Source organism: Stegostoma tigrinum, chromosome 9 (genome assembly GCF_030684315.1).
Source record: "Stegostoma tigrinum isolate sSteTig4 chromosome 9, sSteTig4.hap1, whole genome shotgun sequence".
NCBI classification, from domain to species: Eukaryota; Metazoa; Chordata; class Chondrichthyes; order Orectolobiformes; family Stegostomatidae; genus Stegostoma; species Stegostoma tigrinum.
In genome coordinates this window covers 65,068,321-65,092,508 of record NC_081362.1, presented here as the reverse complement: position 1 = coordinate 65,092,508, position 24,188 = coordinate 65,068,321, and the positions used below count along the sequence as shown (strand labels likewise).

The 24,188-nt window shown below is 37.6% G+C and overlaps 1 protein-coding gene across 4 annotated transcripts in view; it reads right to left on the bottom strand.

Moving 5' to 3' along the window:
* LOC125454938 (echinoderm microtubule-associated protein-like 4) overlaps positions 1-24,188 on the bottom strand; it is a 259,688-nt gene that overhangs the window by 176,542 nt on the left and 58,958 nt on the right. For 3 of the 4 annotated variants that reach the window (XM_048536294.2, XM_048536296.2, XM_048536297.2), the window contains exon 1: positions 21,969-22,182. The exons of the other annotated variant lie outside the window; for it this stretch is intronic. In XM_048536294.2, coding sequence (XP_048392251.1) covers positions 21,969-22,005 — 37 coding nt within the window. In that variant the 5' untranslated portion in view covers positions 22,006-22,182. Of the gene's footprint in view, positions 1-21,968; positions 22,183-24,188 lie in introns of those variants that run through there. 4 annotated transcript variants of the gene reach the window in all.

The following is a 24,188-nucleotide window of genomic DNA, read 5'->3' as shown; positions in this document are numbered from 1 at the left end:
GAAAGGAAAACCGTTTATCCTGTATGAGAGAAAGATGCAAATTGTTCGAGGTGTTGCAATGAAAAATGCGCCAATGTACTTTCAGTCAGCATTAACTGGTATATTCCCCAGGGCAAGGGCAAGGGCAATGTCTCTACCAGAGTCCATTTGCCAACCAATCAATAAATCAATGTAATATAGTAAAAAAATTCCTTGATTAAGATCAACATGTATCAGTCAACTTGGTACAACAAAAAAAAGGTGGGAAACAGGGTTTACTGAAATAACTGTAATGTAGAGGTATTTTGAATTATCACAGCTTTCACATAATTATCTAAAAGGTCCAATTCTGCTCTTAGTATTAACTAACAAAAATTGCTGAACACTTTCCAGATAAGTCACAATTAATTAGTAATTTTTCAAATTCACCTCATTTCCTGCTTGAATCACATCAGTCCAAATATTGCCACCGGTCTTGAGACATACAACATCACTGGCAACTTTTGCTGTTTTGCCTAAGTTGCTGAACATGTCAGCTCAAAGGTGTAGCATGGTAAGTGACCTATCAATGACCTTCTACTGATGGCTTACTTCCTTGACAAGTGAGATTTAAGATTGAGTGAGAAACAAAAATGATGGAGCAGGAAGTAATTACAGCAGTTTTAAAAAGGAAAAAAAGGAAGGAATGATTATATTGGGAAATTGAAAAGAAAAATAAATTAAGAGTCAAATTTGAAAGGTCCACGACAATTTACCACTTGTAGAAAGGAGACTAACTACACATCGCAAATTATTTATTTTCTGGGTCAAATAAGTTATGTGCCATTACAAGAATGCATCTTTTGTCATAAAGACGTACTCATACTGTTAAGTACTCACCCTAACTAGGTGTGATGAGTCTAATTGACAATGTACAAATGCGGTAATTTCATGAAACTCGCTGAAAGGCTACGAGTAAGCTGCTGTTTTCATGAGGTAGAAATCGACCAGTAACTTGTGATGATGCACAATTCATAGGGTCTCTCTTCCTTGTCACAGGTCACTGAACAATTTTCACATTAGAATAAATTTCACTGATACAGTGCCTTTCACAAAATAATCCAAGACACTTTACAGGAGCACTGACAAACTTCACTGCCATGAAACAAATGGTGCCATTAGCATAGGTTCCTAAAGAGGAAGATTAAAAGGACAGTCAAGGGAAGGGAGAAAGCGGTTGAGAGAGAAAGAATTGCAACACTCTGGCTTAGGCAATTAAGTATGGCTATAAATGGTAGAGAATCCAATGAAAATCAGAAGACATGCAATAAGGCAAAATTGGGTATGCACACTGATTTTCAAGATTTGACCTGGAAAAAGTTGAAGTGAAATAGAGGAGTGAGTCCGTGGACTGATTTGAAAGACATCAACAGGAATTTTAAAATAGTGGCGTTTCCTTACGCTTGGTGCAAGTTAAGATAGCAACCAATAGGCTTGTAGTTCAATTTAAATTTACCAAAAATGCAAGAACAAAGGTCATTCAGGTGAGTATTTGGATTATCATGGTTAGAGGCAAGAAGGTAAGGATGCAAGTTTCAGCAACAGATAAGCTGAGGCAAAGTAGGAAATGGACAATGTTGTGCAGATTATAGCAATGAAAGGATGTGGAGTTCCGGGATGCCATTAACTCACTTTTACTTTGGCAGCAAAATTGGGGATTTTGTGATTAAATAAAATCACAATCAATAGAAAGAGCATCAAATGAAAACTGATGCCTTTTGAGCAACTGTTAAATTGATGAATGTTTCACAATTACTTAAATTTTCATTTCTCCTAAGCCACTCACTCAGGAGAATTGTGAGTAATTGTAAATGGACTGGATCTAATGCAAGTGTCCAGCCATTGTATATGGTATTTCTTGGAGATTATCTGTCAGCTAATATCCAAAAATGCAACTCTTTGTCTGGTAGTGGTTGAATGCAATATGCTAAGTTACACTAATACTACCTTCAATTGAAAATAAAAATTTGCATTTTGATCTATTTTTGAAATATTAGTTTTACAATGCCAGAGATTAACATTTCTGGATATGCTTTTTGACTTTTCAGACAGCACAAGTTTTAATACTTTTTTTGAGAATGATGAGCACTAAACTAATGCCTGTTAGACTGCAGGGTACAGTTTTGATCTTTGTATCACAAGAAAACTATAAAATTGTTTATTGGGAGGAAACCTAAAAATATCCTTATATGCCCTATTTCTCGAATTAAGTGAACTAAATTATAAGACTACCCCAGAACTCATTTTGTCAATTAGATGTAGGCAATAAGTACCAGTGATGACCAAATGCCCTCAAGGAGATAGTAGTTAGCCACCTATTGAATCACATAACTGGAGGTACACCCATTGTGCTGATACTGCCATGAAGACTGTGATAAATACGGATATTTTGAAACTCGTAAAATTCAATCAGGAATATTATCAAAGGATTAGGCACAGATCAAACTTGGGTCTAGTTATAAATGGAAAATTTATGAAATTCCTGAATGTGTCACTTAGCCGGTGAAACAGAAAAACAAACCTTTCTAAAGGAAAGAAATGGACAAATGCTTACTAGAAGAAAGGCTTTTGTTTCAAAATCTTGGTTTAAAAACACAAGGGGGCTTAAATGATAAGCCAGACATGTTGACTCTGATTGGTCAAACCCAGGCTGTTGACTGAGAGTTAGCATTAGTGGATGCTTTCTCAACAGCTGCGCCTCCACAAAGGTGCACATAGCAACAAAGTTGGTACTCTCCTTTCATGCAGCATTGATTTTCCCCTTGAATTTGTATTCTTGTGCCATGTCCTGATAAGTTTAAGAAAAAAATCTTTGACAAAATAAGTCTTTCTGCAGCAACAATCTTTACTTTATTTTTGTTTTCAACAATACTTCAGTTTCATACATGATGAGAAGTAAAAGATTAAAATTCTGGGACATGGTGGCCACCAGGCAATTTTCTTTTTGCATCTGTTGAGGATACATACATTGAAAGTCAATTTAAATTTGCTTCATTGGTTACTCTTAAATCCAGACCTATGGGTTTAGCTACACACACTATCTCACTTTGTTTTAGTCATACGCAAAACTGAGAAACAAGTTTACTATTCATATTGAAAGCATGTCAACTTCACACAGAGGCCACTTTCACGAGTGCTGTGATAAGTTCCAAAAAGGAGCCATTAGAAATGCATTTGTCAGTCTCATTGGTATGGAATTTCCTAGCTTGCACATATTGATGTAAATTAACTTTTTTTAAAAAAAAGAGAGACACTCCATACATTTTCAACAAAAGCTTAAAGTGATTCTTCAGTTTTATACTAACATGGTGAACTTTCTGACTAAAGCATACAGATATCACTAAACAAAGCAGGGCATGAGGAAATTATATCCATCCTTTCACTGATATTGCAAAAAAAATCAAAATATAAAGCCAAAAGCAGTAATTATGCATATTAGGCACAGTATTGGTTTGACTTGTAGTTTAAAGTAATATAGCATTTACAAGTGTAGTCCTGATGTACAGAATAGAAAATTTTGTTTTCAGTAATGCAGGTGCAGCTCCTACAACACACTGAAAGTGTTCGCAAAACACACATTATCAAAGGCTGAGAGATAGTAGGAAACTGCAGGTGCTGGAGAATCTGAGATAACAAGGTGTAGATCTGGATGAACACAGCTGGCCAGGCTGCAGAGAAGCAGGAAAGCTGACGTTTCAGGCCTAGACCCTTCTTCAGAAAAGTTCTGAAGAAGGGTCCTGACCTAAAACGTCAGCTTTCCTGCTCCTCTGATGCTGCCTGGCCTGCTGTGTTCATCCAGCTCTACACCTTGTTATCTCATTATCAAAAGGCTACTTCCTTTTAATCCTAATGGCTTCCGAAAAGTTTTAGGTCTAAACAAATGGCCAAAAATAAGTCACCAGAGCTTAACACAGAAGTCTGTTCAGCTAGAAGTTATCTAATACCCAATGGAAAATAGTTTCAATGTAGTGCAGTTTAAAATGCTTGCATTATATTCATACTTTCACAGATTGAAATCCAAGAGCTAATGTATATTAATTCAATGATATACTGAATTTTTAGTTTGTTTAGGAAAACTGGGTTTCACTTGCAAACCTCATCTCTGCCCAAAGTACAGATGAGCAAAATGCTTTAGGCTGCAGCAACACTTCTTTGAGCCCAGCAGAAAATTACACATTAAACAAGAGGAGTGTCCTTGTGGTTTAACATTGCTGCCAAATGGGTGCAAGGTTTGATCTCAACTTCTGATAGCCCTGACATGCGCAAACTAGAGCACCAGCTCTAATTTCCTATTATTAATCTTTAAAACCTTTCAATGTACAGAACTAACCAGTCAATCATAAACTATAATCCAACTGCTGAAACAATCATCTTTTTTCCAAATATTTCCAGATCATAATCACTCTCATGAATGGGAAGAGGGGAAAAAAACTGTCCAGATTTGAAAAATAACTGAAACCACATCAAATCTTGTGTTCATTCCCATTTACGTTCCAAGAACATGTTCTGATTATTCATTATTGCAGAAATTTTTAAAATTTTATTTTTACACAAATCTAAATAATCCAACAAAATGGTCAGAACAAAAACTCAATTGCCTACTTAAAGATAAAGGGAATCCTTTGCTGCCCTTTACAGAGTATAATCTGGATAAAACAGGAAAAGTTTGTAAACCTATAACAACATCAACACTGTTTTATTAACTTCAAAGTGTAGATTCCTCGTTAGCTTAGAATTTTAGGCATATTCTTTACACATGCATTGTTGTATATTAAAAGAAAGGTTCAGTACGTTTGAAATTTTCTGTCCAAATATATGTAAAAATAACAAAATAAATTATATATAAAACAAAAATATTTAGGTGCCTGCCGCTAAATGCAAGAGCAGTGTTCACACCAAGTTTCGGTCATGCAAGCCAAGTTTCAGCATTAAATTTCCTTAAACCTGCATCTGAAAATTCAGTTGTTTCCATGTGCTTCGATTTTTGTTTTTAACTTCCTTCTTGTTTTTGTTATTTACTGATATATAATTATGCAAACTTGTCAAAATAACATGGTCAAACTAGACGTACAATGATTGTTCAACATGTGAATATTTCACATCTGCCAACAATGTTCAGTCAGGCAGAATTTTGAAGTAGATCACAGAATCGGAGACTGACAAACTCTGCAATTGGGTTGGTTTACAATAAGTTAAAAGCAGGAAGAGCATCGCCTCAGGTCCTTCTAACAAACAATGCCTCAAATGCAGGCTTATACTAACTAAATTAAACAATAATTCATAGTTTTCATCCATGACCCAATTAACCCACTTGTCTGGTGTTGTAAATTGCCGTAAGTCCCTTCACTCAAACCACATGTCCTGAACACTGACTCCAGATTAAACCATACCTTGACAATAAAATTCTCATCCTAATTTTCAAGTCACTCCACAGCCTCACTCTTTCACTTCTGCAATGTTTCAAGATATCTGAATTCTTCCAACTTTGCAAAGACCCTCAGTCTGAAAGTGCTTCTCTAAATTTATTCACTTTACCTTCTTTTTCAAAAATGTTCATCAAAACCTACTTCAAGGAATCTGCCCTAATATCTTCTGTTTCATGTCAAATTTGGTCTGATAATACTCAGATGTCTCAAGACTCTTTACAACAACGGAAGGTGATATATAGATAGACACTATTGCTTTGAAAGCCACAATGTTGAACATCACCAGTCTCCAGGCTGTTTTAAATATAGTCTCCACGTTAATCATTAAGTCACTTAGACAGAAAGGTTTAATCATCAGAATATATTTCTCTGGCAGAATACTCCCAAGAACTGCACCACAAGTACCATACTTGGAGTCCAAATGTATAAGCAGCATTTTCTTCATTTAAAAGTTACCCATCTAAAGCAAATTAATTTTGGGTCCCAGAATTGGAGAAACCCAAATCAAAAAACAAATGAAAAAGTACATGGGTGTGTCATTACTCACAAAAAAATACAGAAGCACTTATTTTCCAAATTTGAAGGACTATACTCAAAACAGATGCAACAGATATCATATGCACTCCTGTTTATTTCAAATGTTACCACCTTATGTTGTTTGCTAAGTTCTCATGTTCAAAAAGCCTGAAAGTTGATACAATTAGCCCAATATATTAACTTTGAACAAAGCTTCCTTTACAGGCTCATGTCAAGTAAATATGGCACCACATTCAAAAACCCTTTCAGCAGTAGCAATAGAATGTTCCCGAAAGGATAAATGAATTCCAAATTTAATTGCAGTCATTATGACTAAACTAATTCTGTTCCTTCTAATATTAAAATCTCAAAACAGATCATTTGATGCGGTATCAAATATCAAATACGAGACTTTCCATTGAATCCAGGATAAAAGCTGACTAGGGAACTTCAGAACTTTGGAATACAATATCACAACAATATGGCCGAATTAACGGCAACAACTGCACAGATTTTAACCAAGATATCAAAGGAAAATAACAGGAGAGAAGCAATTATCCACACTATTAGGAGGGAAACAACAGCATGAGGACATTGAGTAATTTGTTTATTCACTTGGGCCAGCATCTACTGCCCATCCACAGATTCCATTAAGAAATTACATATGGAATTACTTCTGTACTGAGAAATTACTCAATTTTATAACTGAAAACAATAATGCAATTTGTATTAACAATGGTCATGCTGCAGCTAACATCTTATTGCTCCTAACGAGCATGGCCAGCTTCGCATTAAGCACTCTGGGAATTCAAATAATGCCCAGCTCACACTCAAGGCTGTTCTGGAGCTTATCCAACAGGTCACATCAATCAAGAGAAACTTGACTTAATCCCTCACAATTTAATGACTTTGTTTGTCTAAGTGTACCTAGAATAAGGATATCACAATTTGTTTGAACATTCTAATGAAACATAAGAGAGTGGAAGTATCCTATGCAAGCCGGATCGGGAGTCCCACATGGTGTGTTGCCTGCCTGGTGCCAGGGTGCAGGACATCTCCGACTGGCTTGAAATGATATTGGAGCAGGAGGGGAAGGATCCAGTCGTCGTGGTCCACTTGGGACTAACAACATAGGCAAAGCTAGAGCACAGGAGCTGTTCAGGGATTATCAAGCACTAGGAAGGAAATTGAAGTACAGGTCCTCAAGGGTCATAGTCTCCGGATTACTGCCTTAGCCACATGCCAATTGGCATAGGGATAAGAAAGTTAGGGAGGTAAACACGTGGCTAAGGGATTGGTGTGGGAAAGAGGGATTCCATTTCATGGGGCATTGGCATCAGGTTTGGAACCAGGGGATCTGTACCATTGGGACAGTCTCCACCTGAACCAATCTGGAACCAGTGTTCTAGTGAAAAGGATAAATAGGGTGGTCAGTAGGACTTTAAACTTCTGAGTCGGGGTGGGGGGGGGGAGAAGGGAAAGCAAAAGGGACAGGGAGTATGGAGTTAAATGGAAAGATAAGCAGGAGGGTGGCATGTGTGTAGGTGGGTTTAAGCTCGAGGCAGACTCGGAATACAGCAAAAAGGAAGAATAACTTAGGACATCTTATGATTTCCAATATCTCTAACAATGATAAGAAAGTTAATGTTAAGGCACTTTATCTAAATGCTCATAGTATTCGTAACAAAGTAGATGAATTAATGGCACAAATCATCTTGAATGATTATGATGTGGTAGGTATCACAGAGACATGGTTGCAGGGGTTTCAGGACTGGCAGTTAAACATGCAAGGATTTACAACATATCGAAAAGCCAGGGAGGTGAGCAGAGGGGGGCAGCGTTGCCTTGTTAGTTAAGAATGAAATTAAATCTATGGCACTGAATGACATAGGGTCAGACGATGTGGAGTCTGTGTCGGTGGAGTTGAGGAACCACAAAGGCAAAAAAACCTTAATGGGAGTTATGTACAGATCTCCTAACAGTGGTCAGGACCAGGGGCACAAGATGCGCCAGGAAATAGATAGGGCATGTCAGAAAGGCAAGGTCATGGTGGTCATGGGGGACTTCAATATGCAGGTGGATTGGGTGAATAACGTTGCCAGTGGATCCAAAGAAAGGGAATTCATGGAATGCTTACAGGATGGCTTTTTGGAACAACTTGTGATGGAGCCCACAAGGGAGCAGGCTATTCTGGACTTAGTGCTATGTAATGAGCCAGACTTTATAAAAGATCTTAAAGAGGCAGCGATCATAATATCGTAGAGTTCAGTCTGCAGTTTGAAAGAAGACAAAATCAGATGTAATGGTGTTACAGTTAAATAAAGGTAATTATAGGGGCACGAGAGGGGGACTGACGAAAATCAACTGGAAGTAGAGCCTAGCAGGGAAGACAGTAGAGCAACAATGGCAGGAATTTCTGGGTGTAATTGAGGACACAGCAGAGGTTCATCCCAAAGAAAAGAAAGATTATTGGTGGGGGGGGTGGAATTAGACATCCATGGCTGACAAAGGAAGACAGGAAATGTATTAAAGAAAAAGATACAGCCTATAAAAGTGGCCAAGAGCACTGGGAAATCAGAAGATTGGGAAGGGTACAAAAACAGAATAACAAAAGGAGAGGATCAAATATGAAGGTAGACTAGCAAGTAATGTTAGAAATGATAGTAAAAGCTTCTTTCAATACATAAGAAACAAAACAAAAGGCAAAAGTAGACATTGGGCCAATCCAAACTGATGCTGGAAGGCTACTGATGGGAGATAAGGAAATAGCTGAAGTTAAGTGCTTTGCGTCAGTCTTCACAGTGGAAGACGAGTAATATCCCAACAATTAAGGAGAGCTGGGGGCAGAGTTGAGTATGGTAGGCATTACAAAAGACCAAGTGCTAGAAAAGCTAACAGGTCAAAAAATTGATAAATCTCCTGGCCCTGATGGAATACATTCTAGAGTTCTGAGGGAGGTGGCTGAGGAAATAGAGGCGGCGTTGGTTGTGATCTTTCAAAATTCACTGGAGTCAGGGAAAGTCGCAGATGATTGGAAAATCGCTGTTGTAACCCCCTTGTTCAAGAAAGGATCAAGGCAAAAGATAGAAAGTTATAGGCTGATTAACCTTGGTTTTTGGTAAAATTCTAGAATCCATCGTTAAGGATGAGACTTCTAAATTCTTGGAAGTGCAGGATCGGATTAGAACAAGTCAGCATGGATTTAGTAAGGGGAGGTCATGCCTGACAAACCTGTTAGAATTCTTTGAAGGTTAGGTTAGACCAGGGAAACCCATTGGATGCTATCTATCTAGACTTCCAAAAGGCCTTTGATAAGGTGCCTCACGGGAGGCTGCCGAGTAAGGTGAGCTACTGGCATGGATTGAGGATTGGCTGTCTGACAGAAGGCAGAGAGTTGGGATAAAAGGCTCTTTTTTAGAATGGCAACCAGTGACAAGTGGTGTCCCACAGGGTTCAGTGTTGGGGCCGCAGCTGTTCACTTTATATATTAAATGGTCGGGATGAAGGGACTGGGGGCATTCTGGCGAAGTTTGCCAATGATACGAAGTTAGGTGGACAGGCAGGTAGTACTGAGGTGGTGGGGAGGCTGTAGAAAGATTTAGACAGTTTAGGAGAGTGGTCAAGGAAATGGCTGATGAAATTCAATGATAGCAAATGCGAGGTCTTGCACTTTGGAAAAAAGAATACAGGCATGGACTATTTTCTAAATGGTGAGACAATTCATAAAGCCGAAGTACAAAGGGATCTGGGTGTGTTGGTCCAGGATTCTCTAAAGGTTAACTTGCAAGTAGAATCTATGATTAAGGCGGCATATAAACGTTGGCATTTATCTCAAGGGTTGGAATATAAAAGCAGCGGCGATGTGCTTCTGAGACTTTATAAAGCTGTAGTTAGGCCCCATTAAGAATGGAAGAACTTACTGGCACTGGAGCGTGTCCAGCAGAGATTCACACTGATGATCCCTGGAATGGTAGGCCTAACATATAGGGGATCCTGGGATTGTATTCATTAGAGTTTAGAAGACAGAGGGGAGATCTAATAGAAACTTACAAGATAATGCATGGCTTAGAAAGGGTGGACGCTGGGATGTGGTTTCTGTTAGGTGGGGAGACTAGGACCCATGGGCACAGCCTTAGAATTAGAGGGGGTCAATTTATAATGGAAATGAGGAGACACTTCTTCAGCCAGAGAGTGGTGGGCCTGTGGAATTCATTGCCACGGAGCGCAATGGAGGCCGGGTCGTTAAATGTCTTCAAGGCGTAGATTGATAAATTCTTGAATTCACAAGGAATTAAGGGGTATGGGGACAGTATGGGTAAGTGGAATTGAAATGCCCATCAGCCATGATTAAATGGCGGAGTGAACTCAATGGGCCGAAAGGCCTTACAGTCTTATAAATCCAGCCAGCAGTTCTGAATGTTATCCCATGATCTTTGCTGGAATTGGCCACATGTGCCAATCAGGTAATGGAAATGGATCCAAATGTTACCCTTCTTTGTATAAAGCTGCTTTCCAAACACACCTTAGTACCAGGCAAACAGCCAGCCATGAATCAAAGCAACAGAAAATGATCATTGATCATAACACAACTTCTAAAGAAGGGTCACTGAACCCAAAACATTACCTCCACAGATGCTGAAAAAGCCCTTCTACCCGCACTGTTACAAGCTTTGCAACATTTGTTACAAGCCACATAAACAGCTTAATTCAAATGATCTGAAACTTGAGAATTTCCTTACAGCAGTTTGAAAAAGCTGTAAGTGCCATTCTACAAATTTGTCATCTACTCTATGAGCTTGGTTTATACAGTGTTAACAGTTACGCAAAGTTCCCAGCAAGCAATAGCTGAAAAATGTTCCTTGGTTTGGATCTCCTCCTTATAAATTGGGCAGTTATTCCCCTTCAACTGAAAGGCAGATTATAAGCTTATATGATGATCTCAATTAAGGTGATTAATACTAAGATTTTTTTCTTAACGAAATAAAACTCAAATTAATGCATCAAATAAATTAGAACTCACCCTTGTCTACTTAGCGGATGCACTGCTTCCAACACAACCAAATACTCAAGTGTTGGTCAACACAAGTAATTGGCTTTTTCAAAAGGAATATTAATAATGAGCTGCATGATAAAAGTCCCAAACTTGCATTTTATTATAAGTCTGAAATAACACTAAAGCTCAAAACCATTGATTCTTGCAAAGTATAATTAAAAAACAAAATCAGCCATTAACGACAAGTTACCAAGTAGAATTTTTAAAAGTTTTTTTTAAAGCATGGTTTGATTAACAAATTCTTTGAAAAAATTGTTTTTGGCAATAGGGCTCAGTGAGAGAGCATGGAAGCAACCTTCAGTCCAACAAGTCCATGCCGAAACTAAACTAGTTCCACCCGCTTACTCCTGGCCCGTATCCTTCCAGACCTTTCTTATTCATGTAACTATCCAAATTTTTTTTTTAAAAAACGCTGTAATTGAGTTGAATCCAGCACTTCCTCAGGAAGCTCATTCCACACACGAACGACTGATAAAAAACTGCATGTCTTTTTTTAAAATCTCCTTCCTCTCGCCTTAAAATTGTGATTGAAATTCCCCATCCTAGGGAAAAGACAAGCACCATTAACTCTATCTGTATGCCTCATTACTCTATCAATTTTGTGTGGCTTGTAAAGCTGAGGATTAAGAACGGCTGAGAAAAAGCAAAAGAAGGTTAAAAGAAATAAGTTGGAAAGCTTGGCTGAACTGATTGGTATCAACTGCATTTTCAAAAGGTGAACCCAGAAGCAAAGAAGAGGCTGATAAGCACAGCTCTGATGAACAGAACCAATGTAATTGAATGTTAAGCAATCTATGATAGGTTGAAGGAGATTCTGGAAGTACCTTCAAAATACACAAAGTAACAACAGGGGCAATCCAATAATGCATCGGCCCACACCAAGTATACGCACGCTCATATGTGCGCACACAGTCATAAGTGCAATCAGATACTCTTACTTAGAGCAAAATGTGAGATTAATAGCCCATTTTGAAAATTTTAATAACTTTGACAAATAAAACTTACAACATTACATGCTTACAAATAGTTATATTAGTAATCAAATATTCTTGTTCGTAATCTGGAACATGTTTCACAAATAATCACCAGGTGTTTCAAAAATAACCAGGTTTAACAATAACACAAAATCCACTAATGGCCTGATATGGTACAAATCTTGAGAAGCTAAATGTAGCTGCACAGATTTGCTAAAGAATTCCTAGTAATCATCTGCTCTATAGTTCAATGATAAAAGAGGTACTCATAAAACCAAAGTACCGAATTTCCTAATCAACTTTTAGCTATAACTTCTCAAAACTAAAGATTTAAATAAAACAAGAAATCTAAATTAGGACAGGATGCATTAAAACTTGTAAAGGACATCACATCCCATTGTAAAACAGAAAACACCAAAACCACAAACATTACAATTTGCTGACAAAGGAATACCAATGTACATTGCAGTGCAGTCAAATCAAAATCCAAGAAACAGATTAACAGAAACTGAGACATCACTGAACAAATACATCCACATCGCAAGCACAACTAAACTAATTAATTAATTCATGAGATGAAACAATGGCTGTTTTAATCCCAGTGCTTTCAGGAGTCACAGGATGAAATCTCTTGGGGAGGAATGGAAACAGAAAAAGAGCTGGAGGTGTTTTTTGGAATCTAAGTTTGTGCACGCAGTGCTGACCAAATTGTGCACATTTTGGTTTTAGTGAGTGAATCAGGAGAGATATCCACATATTTTTGTCTAAGTGGGTAGGGGATGAGAGATAGCCAACTTGGTTCAAATGCTTGCTCTGGCTTCTTTCACATGGCGCACAAAGAAATGATTTTCAGCTGACTATCATCACCCTTACTTAAAGTGCTAGGAGTTACTCAACAAGGGCACAGTACTTCTAACAGTTAGTGATATTCTGGGAATGTACAAATATAAAAGTCAACAATATGCAGGTACACTCACTCTAAAAATATCCAATTTATGCATGCTTTCAGAAATGTGAACTCATTTTCTTCCAAACCAAAAAAATAGTTACAATACATCAGTTTATTCATCTAATTAATCAAAAGCATTGTTTGCAGTGATCACATAGCAACTGCACCCTGTACCTTTCTGGAATTATAACTTCGACTTCTCACATAAAACAACCTATACCAGTTAACAACTCAATCATACAAATAAAAATTATTTCTAAATCCAATATTTATGTTGGCCACACATTTATGATTTGGTACACTCTTGACAATAAGGAGTTCTTACCACTTCTACCAAATGTCATCTGCGATAACTGGCAACTCATCTATACCTAAAAAACAAAAAAAAACCATCCCTAGACTTCTACACAACCCATGTGTTCCATGTTGGAAGGGGATAATAGTTTAGATATCACATCAGTATTACAACGATCTTGTAATCGTATATATTTAATGTCGTAGTCAGGAGCAGACAAAATCAAAAATCATCTCTGCATTCTTGCTGCAGGGTACTGGAGCCTGTGATTTCAAAATAGCCATGAGTGGTTTATGATCAGTTTTATTTGTGAAATCTCACTCCAAAAATCAAAGACAAATCTTCACGCCAATGATAACTTTACTCACTGGCACCGAGCGCATGTGAAACAAACGCTGTTGGTTTCCCCTCACCATTAAACAACAGGAGAAATCACAGCAACTGTTCCACATGGAGAGGTATTACATTCTAGCATAATCTTTTAGATAACATTGTAATGTACAAGCATTATATTATTTTCCAATTTTTTTAATACACAGGAATACTTTGGAAACTTGAAGAATTTCCCATAGTTTTTGACAAAAGAATGTGACAATCAAGGCAATGGGGTGGCCAAATTTGCTATGAATTTACTGTAATCATTCACAACACTGAAAAACAATGACACTTAAGTCATTAAGACACTGAGTGTTGAACTTTGCTTACTGCTTGAACCCTACTGAGTAGGATCTAATCCATTATTTTTCTACAGTAATGCAAGTACGCAATGGAATATTGGGATACTTCATATGTTTGCCTTCACCTGTTGTAATCCAACATTTAGAAAACTGCCTTCAGCATGTTGTCTCATCGTGGGTCTGCCTATTGTGCGGAAATATGTATGTAACTTTAGCAACAAATTTTCAGCAAATTCCTCGGAAATTTAGTTCACCGCTATAATATTCCCAGGCGAATAGCAGTTTATGAAACTGAAATAAACTCGGGGTATTAATAAACAAAATATAATGATGACTCATCAAATTCAAATTGTTGATAGGCGTTTGTCATATTTAACTCTGGAAAAAAAAAACTGGCCTCCTGACAACAAGGACCAGAACTGCAACATCTGGAAAATTAGTGGGTGATTACATTCTAGTACCTGATCTACATTAAAATTACATAGGGATTATAAAATTGGGTTCAGAGATTTACATATATTAAAAAAGACCCTTCTGTCCATTGTCTGTGCCAGTTATCGAGCATCTGTCTATTCTAAACACATTTTCCAGCATTTGGCCCACAGTCTCGTATGCTGTGGCATTTCAAGTGCTCATCTAAACTCCTTAAAATGTCTAGTGGATCCTGCCTTAACAAACTTTTTAGGCAGTAAGTTCCTGATACCTACCACACTCAATGAAAAAAAAATTTCCTCAAATCCCTCTAAACCTCCAGCCCCCCCCCCCGCCTTAAAACTTGTTATTGTTTTTAACCCCTCTACTGGAGGTGCTCTATTCAACATTACTTGTATCATGATTCCCTGTGCATCTTCTTTAGACATTCTTCTGCTGCTTATGGCATGAATCTCAATTGACCTCCTCACCACCAGCTGTTGTGACCCCCCCGATCCTTCCAGCAGTGTTCCCTGCTGTATTTTCTCCTGACATGCCTTGGTAAGATGAGCCTATTCTTTCAGCCATAGCACTCCAACTTCATATTACACAATTTTGAGCCTAATGCTGGCTTAAAACGCAGCTACAGGACTTTTTAAGTCCTGTTGTAGGGGCCTTCAGCTTACTTATTCAGCGGATGACAGCAGTTGTTAATTCTGATATCTCATGAGTCACATTCCACCACATCCACAGATATTGGTGTTTGGCAAGCTACAGTGAAGGTTAACTTTGGCGATATCAGCAATTTGCAAAGTCTCAACTTTTTAAACTGTGCACAAATGTTTCCAATAATGTTCTCTCAAAATTCTCCAAACATACAGTTTGATGTTTTTCAAAACCGTGATAAACTCTCCAATATCTTTCCTGGGTAACTGATATCTTATTATTAACCAAAAGCTTTTAGCAATCTCTTAATGGCTTGGAATTGCAGTGCTACTGCAGGTGACACAGATAGTTGACTAGCAGTGAGTCTTTTATCTTAGCTGCAGCAAGAAAATTCAAGTGTTACATACATTCTTGGCCTGCTTCAGTCATAAAGTAGTATTTTACATCTGATTAATAGCCATGCTATCAGGAAAATCCAGGATATTATTAGCAGTGAAAAATATCTTGAGCTTGGTTATGTAATAACTACACTCTTTCAAGGTCTCCAATAATACCTATTGATGCAGCCAACTTCGAAAGTAAGTCTACCCAAGTGTAGAGGAAGCTTTTAAAACCATTTATCAACTAACTGAACTCAATTCCCCAACTGATTTGCTAGAAGCATATGTAAATCAAATTTACTTAGCTACACACATACACAACTCCACCTTGCCATCAAAAATCATATCTCTCATGAAAAACTGAATGTGTTGGATGCCGGACATGGCAGCTCCACACCAATCTATAAGTGGTTTATTCAAATATATACATATATGAAATTGACCATAAGAGGGTGCTATTACAGAAACTTCCTTCTAAACTGGAAATCCTGCAGTGTGCACAGCCCCAATCAACTGATGATGATGCAACATTTTAAACAAAGGATACATATTCCTGGGCTACTGCCAAGATGTGTCTTTTCACAAGCATTGCCTAACAGGTTCTATGTCTGACAAAGGAATTTTATTTCCCCAAATGCTTTATACATTTTGAAACACCTCAGTTCAGCTTTACATTAGATTTAACACTGTATCCTATATTCTTTCCTATTTCATTCATGAAATTTGGTTATTGCAAAAAAAGTCAAATTTATTGCCCAGGTACAAACTGGACGTATCATATTGGCTTGTTAGGCAATTTTAGAAACAGTCAATAGTCAAACACATTGCTGTGGGTTTGGAGTAAGGCAGATAGATGCCTTGGTTTTTCCAGGGCAGTTGCAAATTTTCATTAGATGCCACTATGTCCTCAAATATGTTCAGGTGCTTCAGTTTTCAAAAACGTTTCTTTTAGAGGAAGGGAATGAGCTTGGATTGAATTTAGGCTTGTACAAGCATGCTAGATCTGCTAGAATTGCAGTGCCCTGCAATCAATGTAGTTCGGATGCCACTCTTCCCCACAGCACCAAGTGTTGTGCCCCAAAAGTGACCCTGAATTTCTGGATAATGTGTGGAAAGCATTCTAGGTGAGGTAGGCAGAAGAATGGGTAGCTGGATGATGGGAGGCATTTGAAAAAATTGCTTACATCAATATAGCAGTGTCTTGGGGCCTGGCAAAACGTTCATTTTGAAAGAAAAAGGCAGATTTATGCTAGAGATAGTAGGAAGAATCTGAGATAACACACAGTTTTGCTGGATGAAAACAGCAATCCAAAGTAGCAGAGGAGCAGGAAAGCTGACGTTTCGGGTCGAGACTCTTCAGAAATGTAGATTTATGCTACTTCACTTTCCAGTAGCACAAGTGAGACCAGAAGAGATGCGTCTGAGGAGCTTTAAAGGAAAATCTGTTTGCGTTGTAAGAGAAGGTTTTTACAGGAAATTCCAGTTTCAGTTTTTAAATAAAAAAGTCAAATTTAGGCCACCAGGTAAGAATGATAGATCTACTTCTTGAAAATATATTAATGAAACAAAGATTTCTTTAAGTTAACGAAGTGTGGAGCTGGATGAACACAGCAGACCAAGCAGCAACTCGGGAGCACAAAAACATAACATCATGTTTTTGTGCTCCCGAGATGCTGCTTGGCCTGCTGTGTTCATCCAGCTCCACACTGTTATCTTGGATTCTCCAGCATCTGCAGTTCCCATTATCACTGATACAATTTCTTTCAGTTAGATGGTTTCTTGGTCAGTACCAATTGTTTTATTCTAGATTTATGAACTAAATTTAAATTTTCAAGCTGTAGAGGTAAGATTTGAACATGTATGCCCAGGTCACAACTCCAAACCTCTGTCCAGTATCATAACCACAAAGCTACCATTTCCTAATTGTAATCTACAGCTGAAATACAAGGAACGCATATATCTGCAGTACCTTCGGAACACAATCTTCCTCAAGAATCAAGACCATCTATTCAGCTACTTCTATTGCTTTCCTTCCTTTGTTCACAGAGCCAAATTTCCTATAAAGGTTCCACACAGATCCCGATTGACATCTTTTGTTTCTTTCCTAATCTATCTCACACTGTCTGGGAGTTCACTGCGTGCATGAGACCCACCCCTCATGATTTCTTGACCCTATTTCCATTCCTGACCCTATTTTAAATTTATCATTGTCTCTCCTCGTATAATAACCCCTTCGTTTCTGCCTGCAATTTTTTTCCCCATTCTCAAAACAAAACTTGACTCCTCTCCTTGGCCCACCTCTCTAAAACTTGAATGCATTACTCCTTCCAAAACCTGAGCTCATCTTTCCCAGAACTTCACAGTTGAATCCCTCCACAGTTCCACACCCTACCAGAACATAGAAATCACACTCAAAATCACAATGGACATCCTTCATGGCTGTGGTAAATTATCACTCCTCATTCTTCTCAATATATCTGCAGCCTGACACTGTTTATGACATGATGCTCTGTCAACTCTTCCCCACGCTGTACAATTTGTTTCTATTGTACCTAAAAAACACCTCAAGGGCTTATTCTGAGCATCCCTACATGCCTCTTTCAGCATCACTAGACCGAAGCACATCAGGTTCCACGTGTATGCTAACAACACCCAACTGCATCGCACCATTAGTTGTCTAAACCCCACACCTCCCACCGTCTTTAAATGCTTGCGAACATCTAATAGCGGATGATCTTAAATTTCTTCCAAGCAAACAATGGAAAGACTGAAGTCACTGTCTGTGAATTGTCATCATGTTCATTCCACTCTTGCAACTGTCAAAAGCTAAACAAGACTGTTCATAGTCTTAATGAAGCAATTAAATCAGAAGAGCTTCTTTAACAGTTATCCAAGTCATCAGCAAGATTACCAACACCCTTTTCTCAATCCCCAACAATATTTCTAAGTGTTTTTTTTTCCCCAATCACTTAATTCAGAAAATATTCCATCACAATCCTGACTCGTACCTTGTAGGTAATGGATAGGCTTTTAGCAGTCAGGATGGGAGCTACTCACAGTGGAATTACCAGACTCTGTCCTGCTGTTGCAGTTACTACATTTATATGGCTGATCCAGCTCACTTTTTAGTCTGTGGTAAGGCCCCAGGAAGTTGATACTGAGGGATTCAACTGTTGTACTTGGTTGGCATGGACAAGTCAGACTGAAAGGTCTGACTCCACGTTATGAAACACCTTGAGAGTAGCAGGTGGTACTTGAACCTGAGTATCAATGTCCCTACCTCTGGATCATTATCTCAGTGCCACAAGCACTCTTCACATTTTGAAACAGTCAGTTCTACAGATCATTTTCACCTGCACCAGAAGTCTATAATAACACATCTGAACAATCCGATTAAAAATATCAAATTCTATTTGCTAAATGGAAACAAAAATCTACAAATGATCATCACTTGTTCAAAACAATTCCGATTGTTAAAAAAAAGTGTTCCAATCAGCTAAATGTTTTTTTAAGGGGTCTGTAACTAACCCCTCAATTGTGGGACAAAAAATTTCACATCTTATATAAGACGTTTCTTCTTATGTTTAGAGTGGTTGAATGATCATGCGACTGAACTTTGCAAGTTACATCTCAATTGTTCGTAGATGCTCATGATGCCCACTTTAAAAACGTTCAGGTAAAAATAAACAGCTTTGCTTTATACTCCCATTTGCTCAGCTTTTCAGTTCATGCTTAAGTTTGTGGTACAGTTCAGAAAATGGTCAGCTGGGTCCCAGTAATATCATTCTGAACATTCAGGATTCAAGGTCAACTCCAAGACTGAATCATATAATCTGTCTAACAATTCAGCTCATACTGTCAGAAGGTGAGATATTAAAACCAAGTGGGCTATCCAAGCTGGAAAAAAAATTCTTGATTCTGCAACCAACACTACTGAAAACAAATTACATGGCCATTTACTGGCCACCTGTTTATGAGGCTTTCTTTGCCTAGCACTTGCATACTCAAATATAAATTCACTGATCTGGATATTTGAATATCCAGAGAACACAAAGTGCTAAACTAGTTCTGAAGGAGGGTCACTGAACTTGAAACATTACTACTGTTTTCACAGATGCTGCTTACACCGAAGTGCAATTTCAGTTTTGTTTCTCTTCAGTTCTCTAACATTTGCAGTTGCTTGTTTTATTCTAAAATGTAGGATTGGATTAAATGGTTGCCTATTACTGCTCGAATGAATTTTATAATCGTAAATGCACGTGGATGAGGGTTCTTTCTACCAAAGAGGCCAGAGCCAGAATTGAGGCACAGGGAAGGTGATTGCTGTCATTAGAATTTAAAACTCATCCTCTGTAAGGAAATTTGGCTTCATTTATCCACTGAGACGTCCCCTTTATCTCTCCCTACTCTTCTAAGCACTAATTCTAGGAATTTTCCAAGAAAGGAGGGTGGCAGAAATCTGTACAAGTGAGCTCTGTTGAGAATCAGAACAATTAACTGATAATATCTTGTGCATTTGACCACAACTGGAATTATGAGAAACTACAGTAACTACTACTTTTAACACTGTATAACATACTACAGCAGTTCACGGTAGCATAAAACAAATCCTGATCTAATAGAATAAACCAAATGAAATTGGCTAAAATGTTTGTAGATGTGATGTTTCATTGTGAAATTCTTACAAGTGAAAAAGGAAGTGGGGGGGGGACCGATTGCTGGGCCACTTCGACTGTGCTAAATAATCATAATGTCTTGTGCACCAGAGATTCCCTATCTACAGACAGCCATAAAGCCTTGGGGGAAAGATGTGAAAGATAGTTTATACACTGCGTGTGGGTTGGTAAATCTAAAACAGTTGTCTCATACATCTTCAGGCAAAACTGGTCCAAGAGATCAATACAGATGCAGTTATATTGCATGGCATGAAACTTACAAAGTGGATGTTGGCCTAGCCAGAAAGATATAGCATTCACAAGGGAATGTGGTGCACATTTAGAACATGTTGTAGAGGTCCTATGACAGCAACTGCCCAACATTTAAACTACTTCTGCTCTACAAATGGTCCACATAAACGCACAATCTTGTCTAATCGTAATTTTGCAAACCTCAATCAAGTCACCCGTGTTTTAACCACTGTAAATCATACAGACACTGCCCTTTGAACCTAACTAGGAACGAACACACTTTAAAATACAAATTAATTTGTGGCTCCAAATTCTTTTGAAACCTCGAGAGCCCATGCCTGAACTTTAGTCTGTTCTTTCTTTTTACAGTTGCTCACTGTCTAGTCAAGCTGTCTATTTTGTACCCTTCTGTTTCCTTTTGAGATTTTGTAGTATTTGCAGTTGTATTTTCTCATACAAGACAAAATTACATGTTTTAAATAGCAAACAGTGGTCTCCTTTTATTATTTTACTATTTTTATATAAATCTGACTGGGGCTAAAACTACCTATTAACTTTTCCATCTCTCCAGTATAAATTTAACAATATACAAATATAGTAATCCAAGCAAAATTAAATTGTACCTTTCAAACATATGGAAGGCCACAACTGTTCATATTTTAAGCTTGTACACAGTTTACTGTTCGAGAAATTAATTTTGGTTTTGTTTTGTATCCAGTCATTTTGACTCAGTTTTAAATGTATTTCTAGAAAGGCACAATATATTTGCATAGCAATTTCCAACATTTCTAAAAGCCTTTGGCTAATCTGACAAGTAGCCTATATTATATCTTATGCACACATTATTTACAGAAACTGAAAATACTTCTCAAACAGATGAGTTACGGACTCACAGTTGGAGATGACTACGATCAATAAATCTATCAAAACCTTCAACATACAGTGTTTGAAAAAAGCCTTATGGACACAAACTTATCCTAACCCAGTAATACTGCGAACCTTTCAGCAACAAATTAGTACAATTCTCTGACTTCCTCTCTATTAAACAAAAAAAGTCTCAATTTTCAAATACTACCATATGCAATTAAATGCAGCAAGTTCCCACAGAAATGCTCTTTTCATCTGATTAAGCTTCCACTCCAATCGGGTGATACATGTTGTTACCAAGTTAACATTTAATACCAAGACCTTTCTCAATGCATCCGCAGCTGAATTTTTGCTTGATAATTCTCTTCTCCTTAGCTGCCACAAGTGTCTAGTTAAATACAAAACGTTTTTTTTAAACTTTTGCACAATGTTGCAATAAGCTGGATGCAAGGCTCCTTTTACATTTGACAACAGTAGCAAATAGGCGTATGTGGTTTTAAATTTGAAACATTTTAGTGGCTGCCTAAAGTTTCAACTGAGTTTATAAAAATCTGCATATTATACAATGTGTACTTAGTGCTAATATTTGAAAAAGGTCATCATTGATAAATTTCCTTGCAAAAGGATAAATGAACAGGCTTCTGATTCCAGACAGGCTACATTAACCAATTAAACCCACAAACCCAGCAAAAGAAAACTGACGAGAAGAAAACCCTTCTCCTCCTTTTGCACATTTTCACCTCTACTGCCTTGCTCCCAAACTCAAATGTTTCAAGCATAATACTCAGTTGAAAACTGTTTCAACACTTGAAATAAAATATATTCTTACCACAACTGCTGGAGACAAAGTCTAGCTGCGCAGCCATTGAATCAGCTTTTTTGCAAAAAAAAGGTATCTGATTTCAAGGGGAAAAGAAAACAATGAAACTTCTGGTGGTTATGACAGCTACATACGCTTATTCAAATCCACCTCTATGTATATTAATTATAAAGGTAGAATCTCCCTGAAACACACAACAGGAGAGCTACTGGGATGAGTTGTACAGAAAAGGAACAAAGGTTAAAATGAATGAGTGAAAACTAGGCTAACAGAGGTGTGGCAGCTGGAACCTGATTGGACTACGTCACATAATTAAGACTTTGGCAAACAAAATTTCCTGTATTCAAAACTATAGATAGACCTAACCTTTGTAAGAGCGTGAGTCAATCCGAATGATGAACACCAAAGGCCTCTGTTGGCATGAGGTGGCACAAAGTGTAGTAAATAGTATTACAAACTGTAGCAGACTGTGACGGCAGTCAACAAACACAATGTGCTGCAGCCTTTCCACTAGGTCAGGAGATAGATCATAAAGCTCAAGGCAAAATTTGAGATTGCAGGGAAAAAGACTGTTCACTCGTAACAATTTAACTAAATGTTAGAGAAATTTGTTAGTGCTTAAAATGAATAGCATATTTTGCATTTTATGTAAAAAAAACTTCATAATTTTTAGCCAATTTTTTCAGATAAACTACAATAGCAAACTAACACTTCAATTTTTATGACATTGTTATAATTTGAAGGTTACCCACAGTAACCAGAGCAACTTTATTTCTAATAGTTACACTGTAGTGATTTAGTCTTGCCCTTTTGCCACTGCTTAAATTCCACTTTCTAAAATCCCCAACTGTCCATAAAAACACTTCTGCTGTGAAGACTTGGTCATTTATTTGATATTGCCCACATAAATGGTTAGCAATAAATATGCTGCAGCTCCAGATTTTGCAGGAAGAATAATCAAGAGGCTATTAGCATTATTAAGGAATAAATGAAACAGCAACTACCAGTTTGAACGCACACAAACACAAATCAGTAAGTGTCCAATTTGCCTCATTCCTCCACAAGCTTAACTATGGAATTCTGAGTGAGAGGCTCAGCACTCAAATACACAGATTTGAAACTGGGGTACATACCCTACGGAAACCCACTAAACTCAAGAAAAAAAATTAAGAACTGACTTTAAGGTAATTCTTTAAAAAATATGCAAAATCTTAACCATACCAAGCAAGTCTTTTTGACTCCAAAAATTTACTTGAACACATGTAGGTTTATGTCTTCAGATTTTAATTATTGGTGACTTTTTTTTAAAAAAAACAAAAGCATCCTTTACCCCCACCATATTTACTTTTCTTTCTCCATTTAAATCTCTGCACTTGATTTTACATATAATGGAATATTCCAATTTTTACCTCCTAGTTTGGACTCTGCACACTGCAGTCAAAATGTTTTGAGAAAATACTGTAGCTTGTCTAGTTCATATAAGTCCCCTTGAACCCCTTCAAAAACAAAAAAAAAGCAAAAACTACATTGGCTGAAACACCAAATGTCATTGCAGAAGCCTACAGAAATTCTAGGGAAAGTGTTCTCTACAGATAACAAAAATCTCTATTCTTCTTCAGGAACACTGGTTTCATTGAAAGATGAATCATATAATGTAATCTGCAAACAGTTCAAAATCTTGACACTGTAGGGGGGACATTCAATATGTCTCCTGGAACACAAAATATCATTCCTTAACCAGCACTGCCTTATTCAGATATTCAGGAGAAAACCAGTTTCCATCTCGCAGGGTGAACCTCAACTAGCAGGAACGTGCAAGATCAATAGTCCTACATCCAGGCTAATAAGCCAAATAAACTTAATTACATACATTTTGAACATTCTTTTCTCAGTTTTCCATTTCTCCATCCATAACCCCAAATGCTCTCAGCTAGACTAACACAGCTATCAATCTTAGTCTATAGTTAACCATCAGGAAGAAAGAGAACTGAATTAGGATGGCTGACACTTTATCTTTTCCTTCCTTCTGTCCCGAATACATCTAGTTTTAGGAAAAATTATGAACAGCAGGCAATAACCAGAGGAGATGAAATAGTGTACATTTGAAGCTCAAGTACTCAAGACTGCACGTTCTTGCAAGTTTTCATACTTGATAAAATTCAGGGAATTGGTTTTAACACTACAAGCTGATTTATAGATGGCCAGCCAAATATTTACAGTACATTGAGA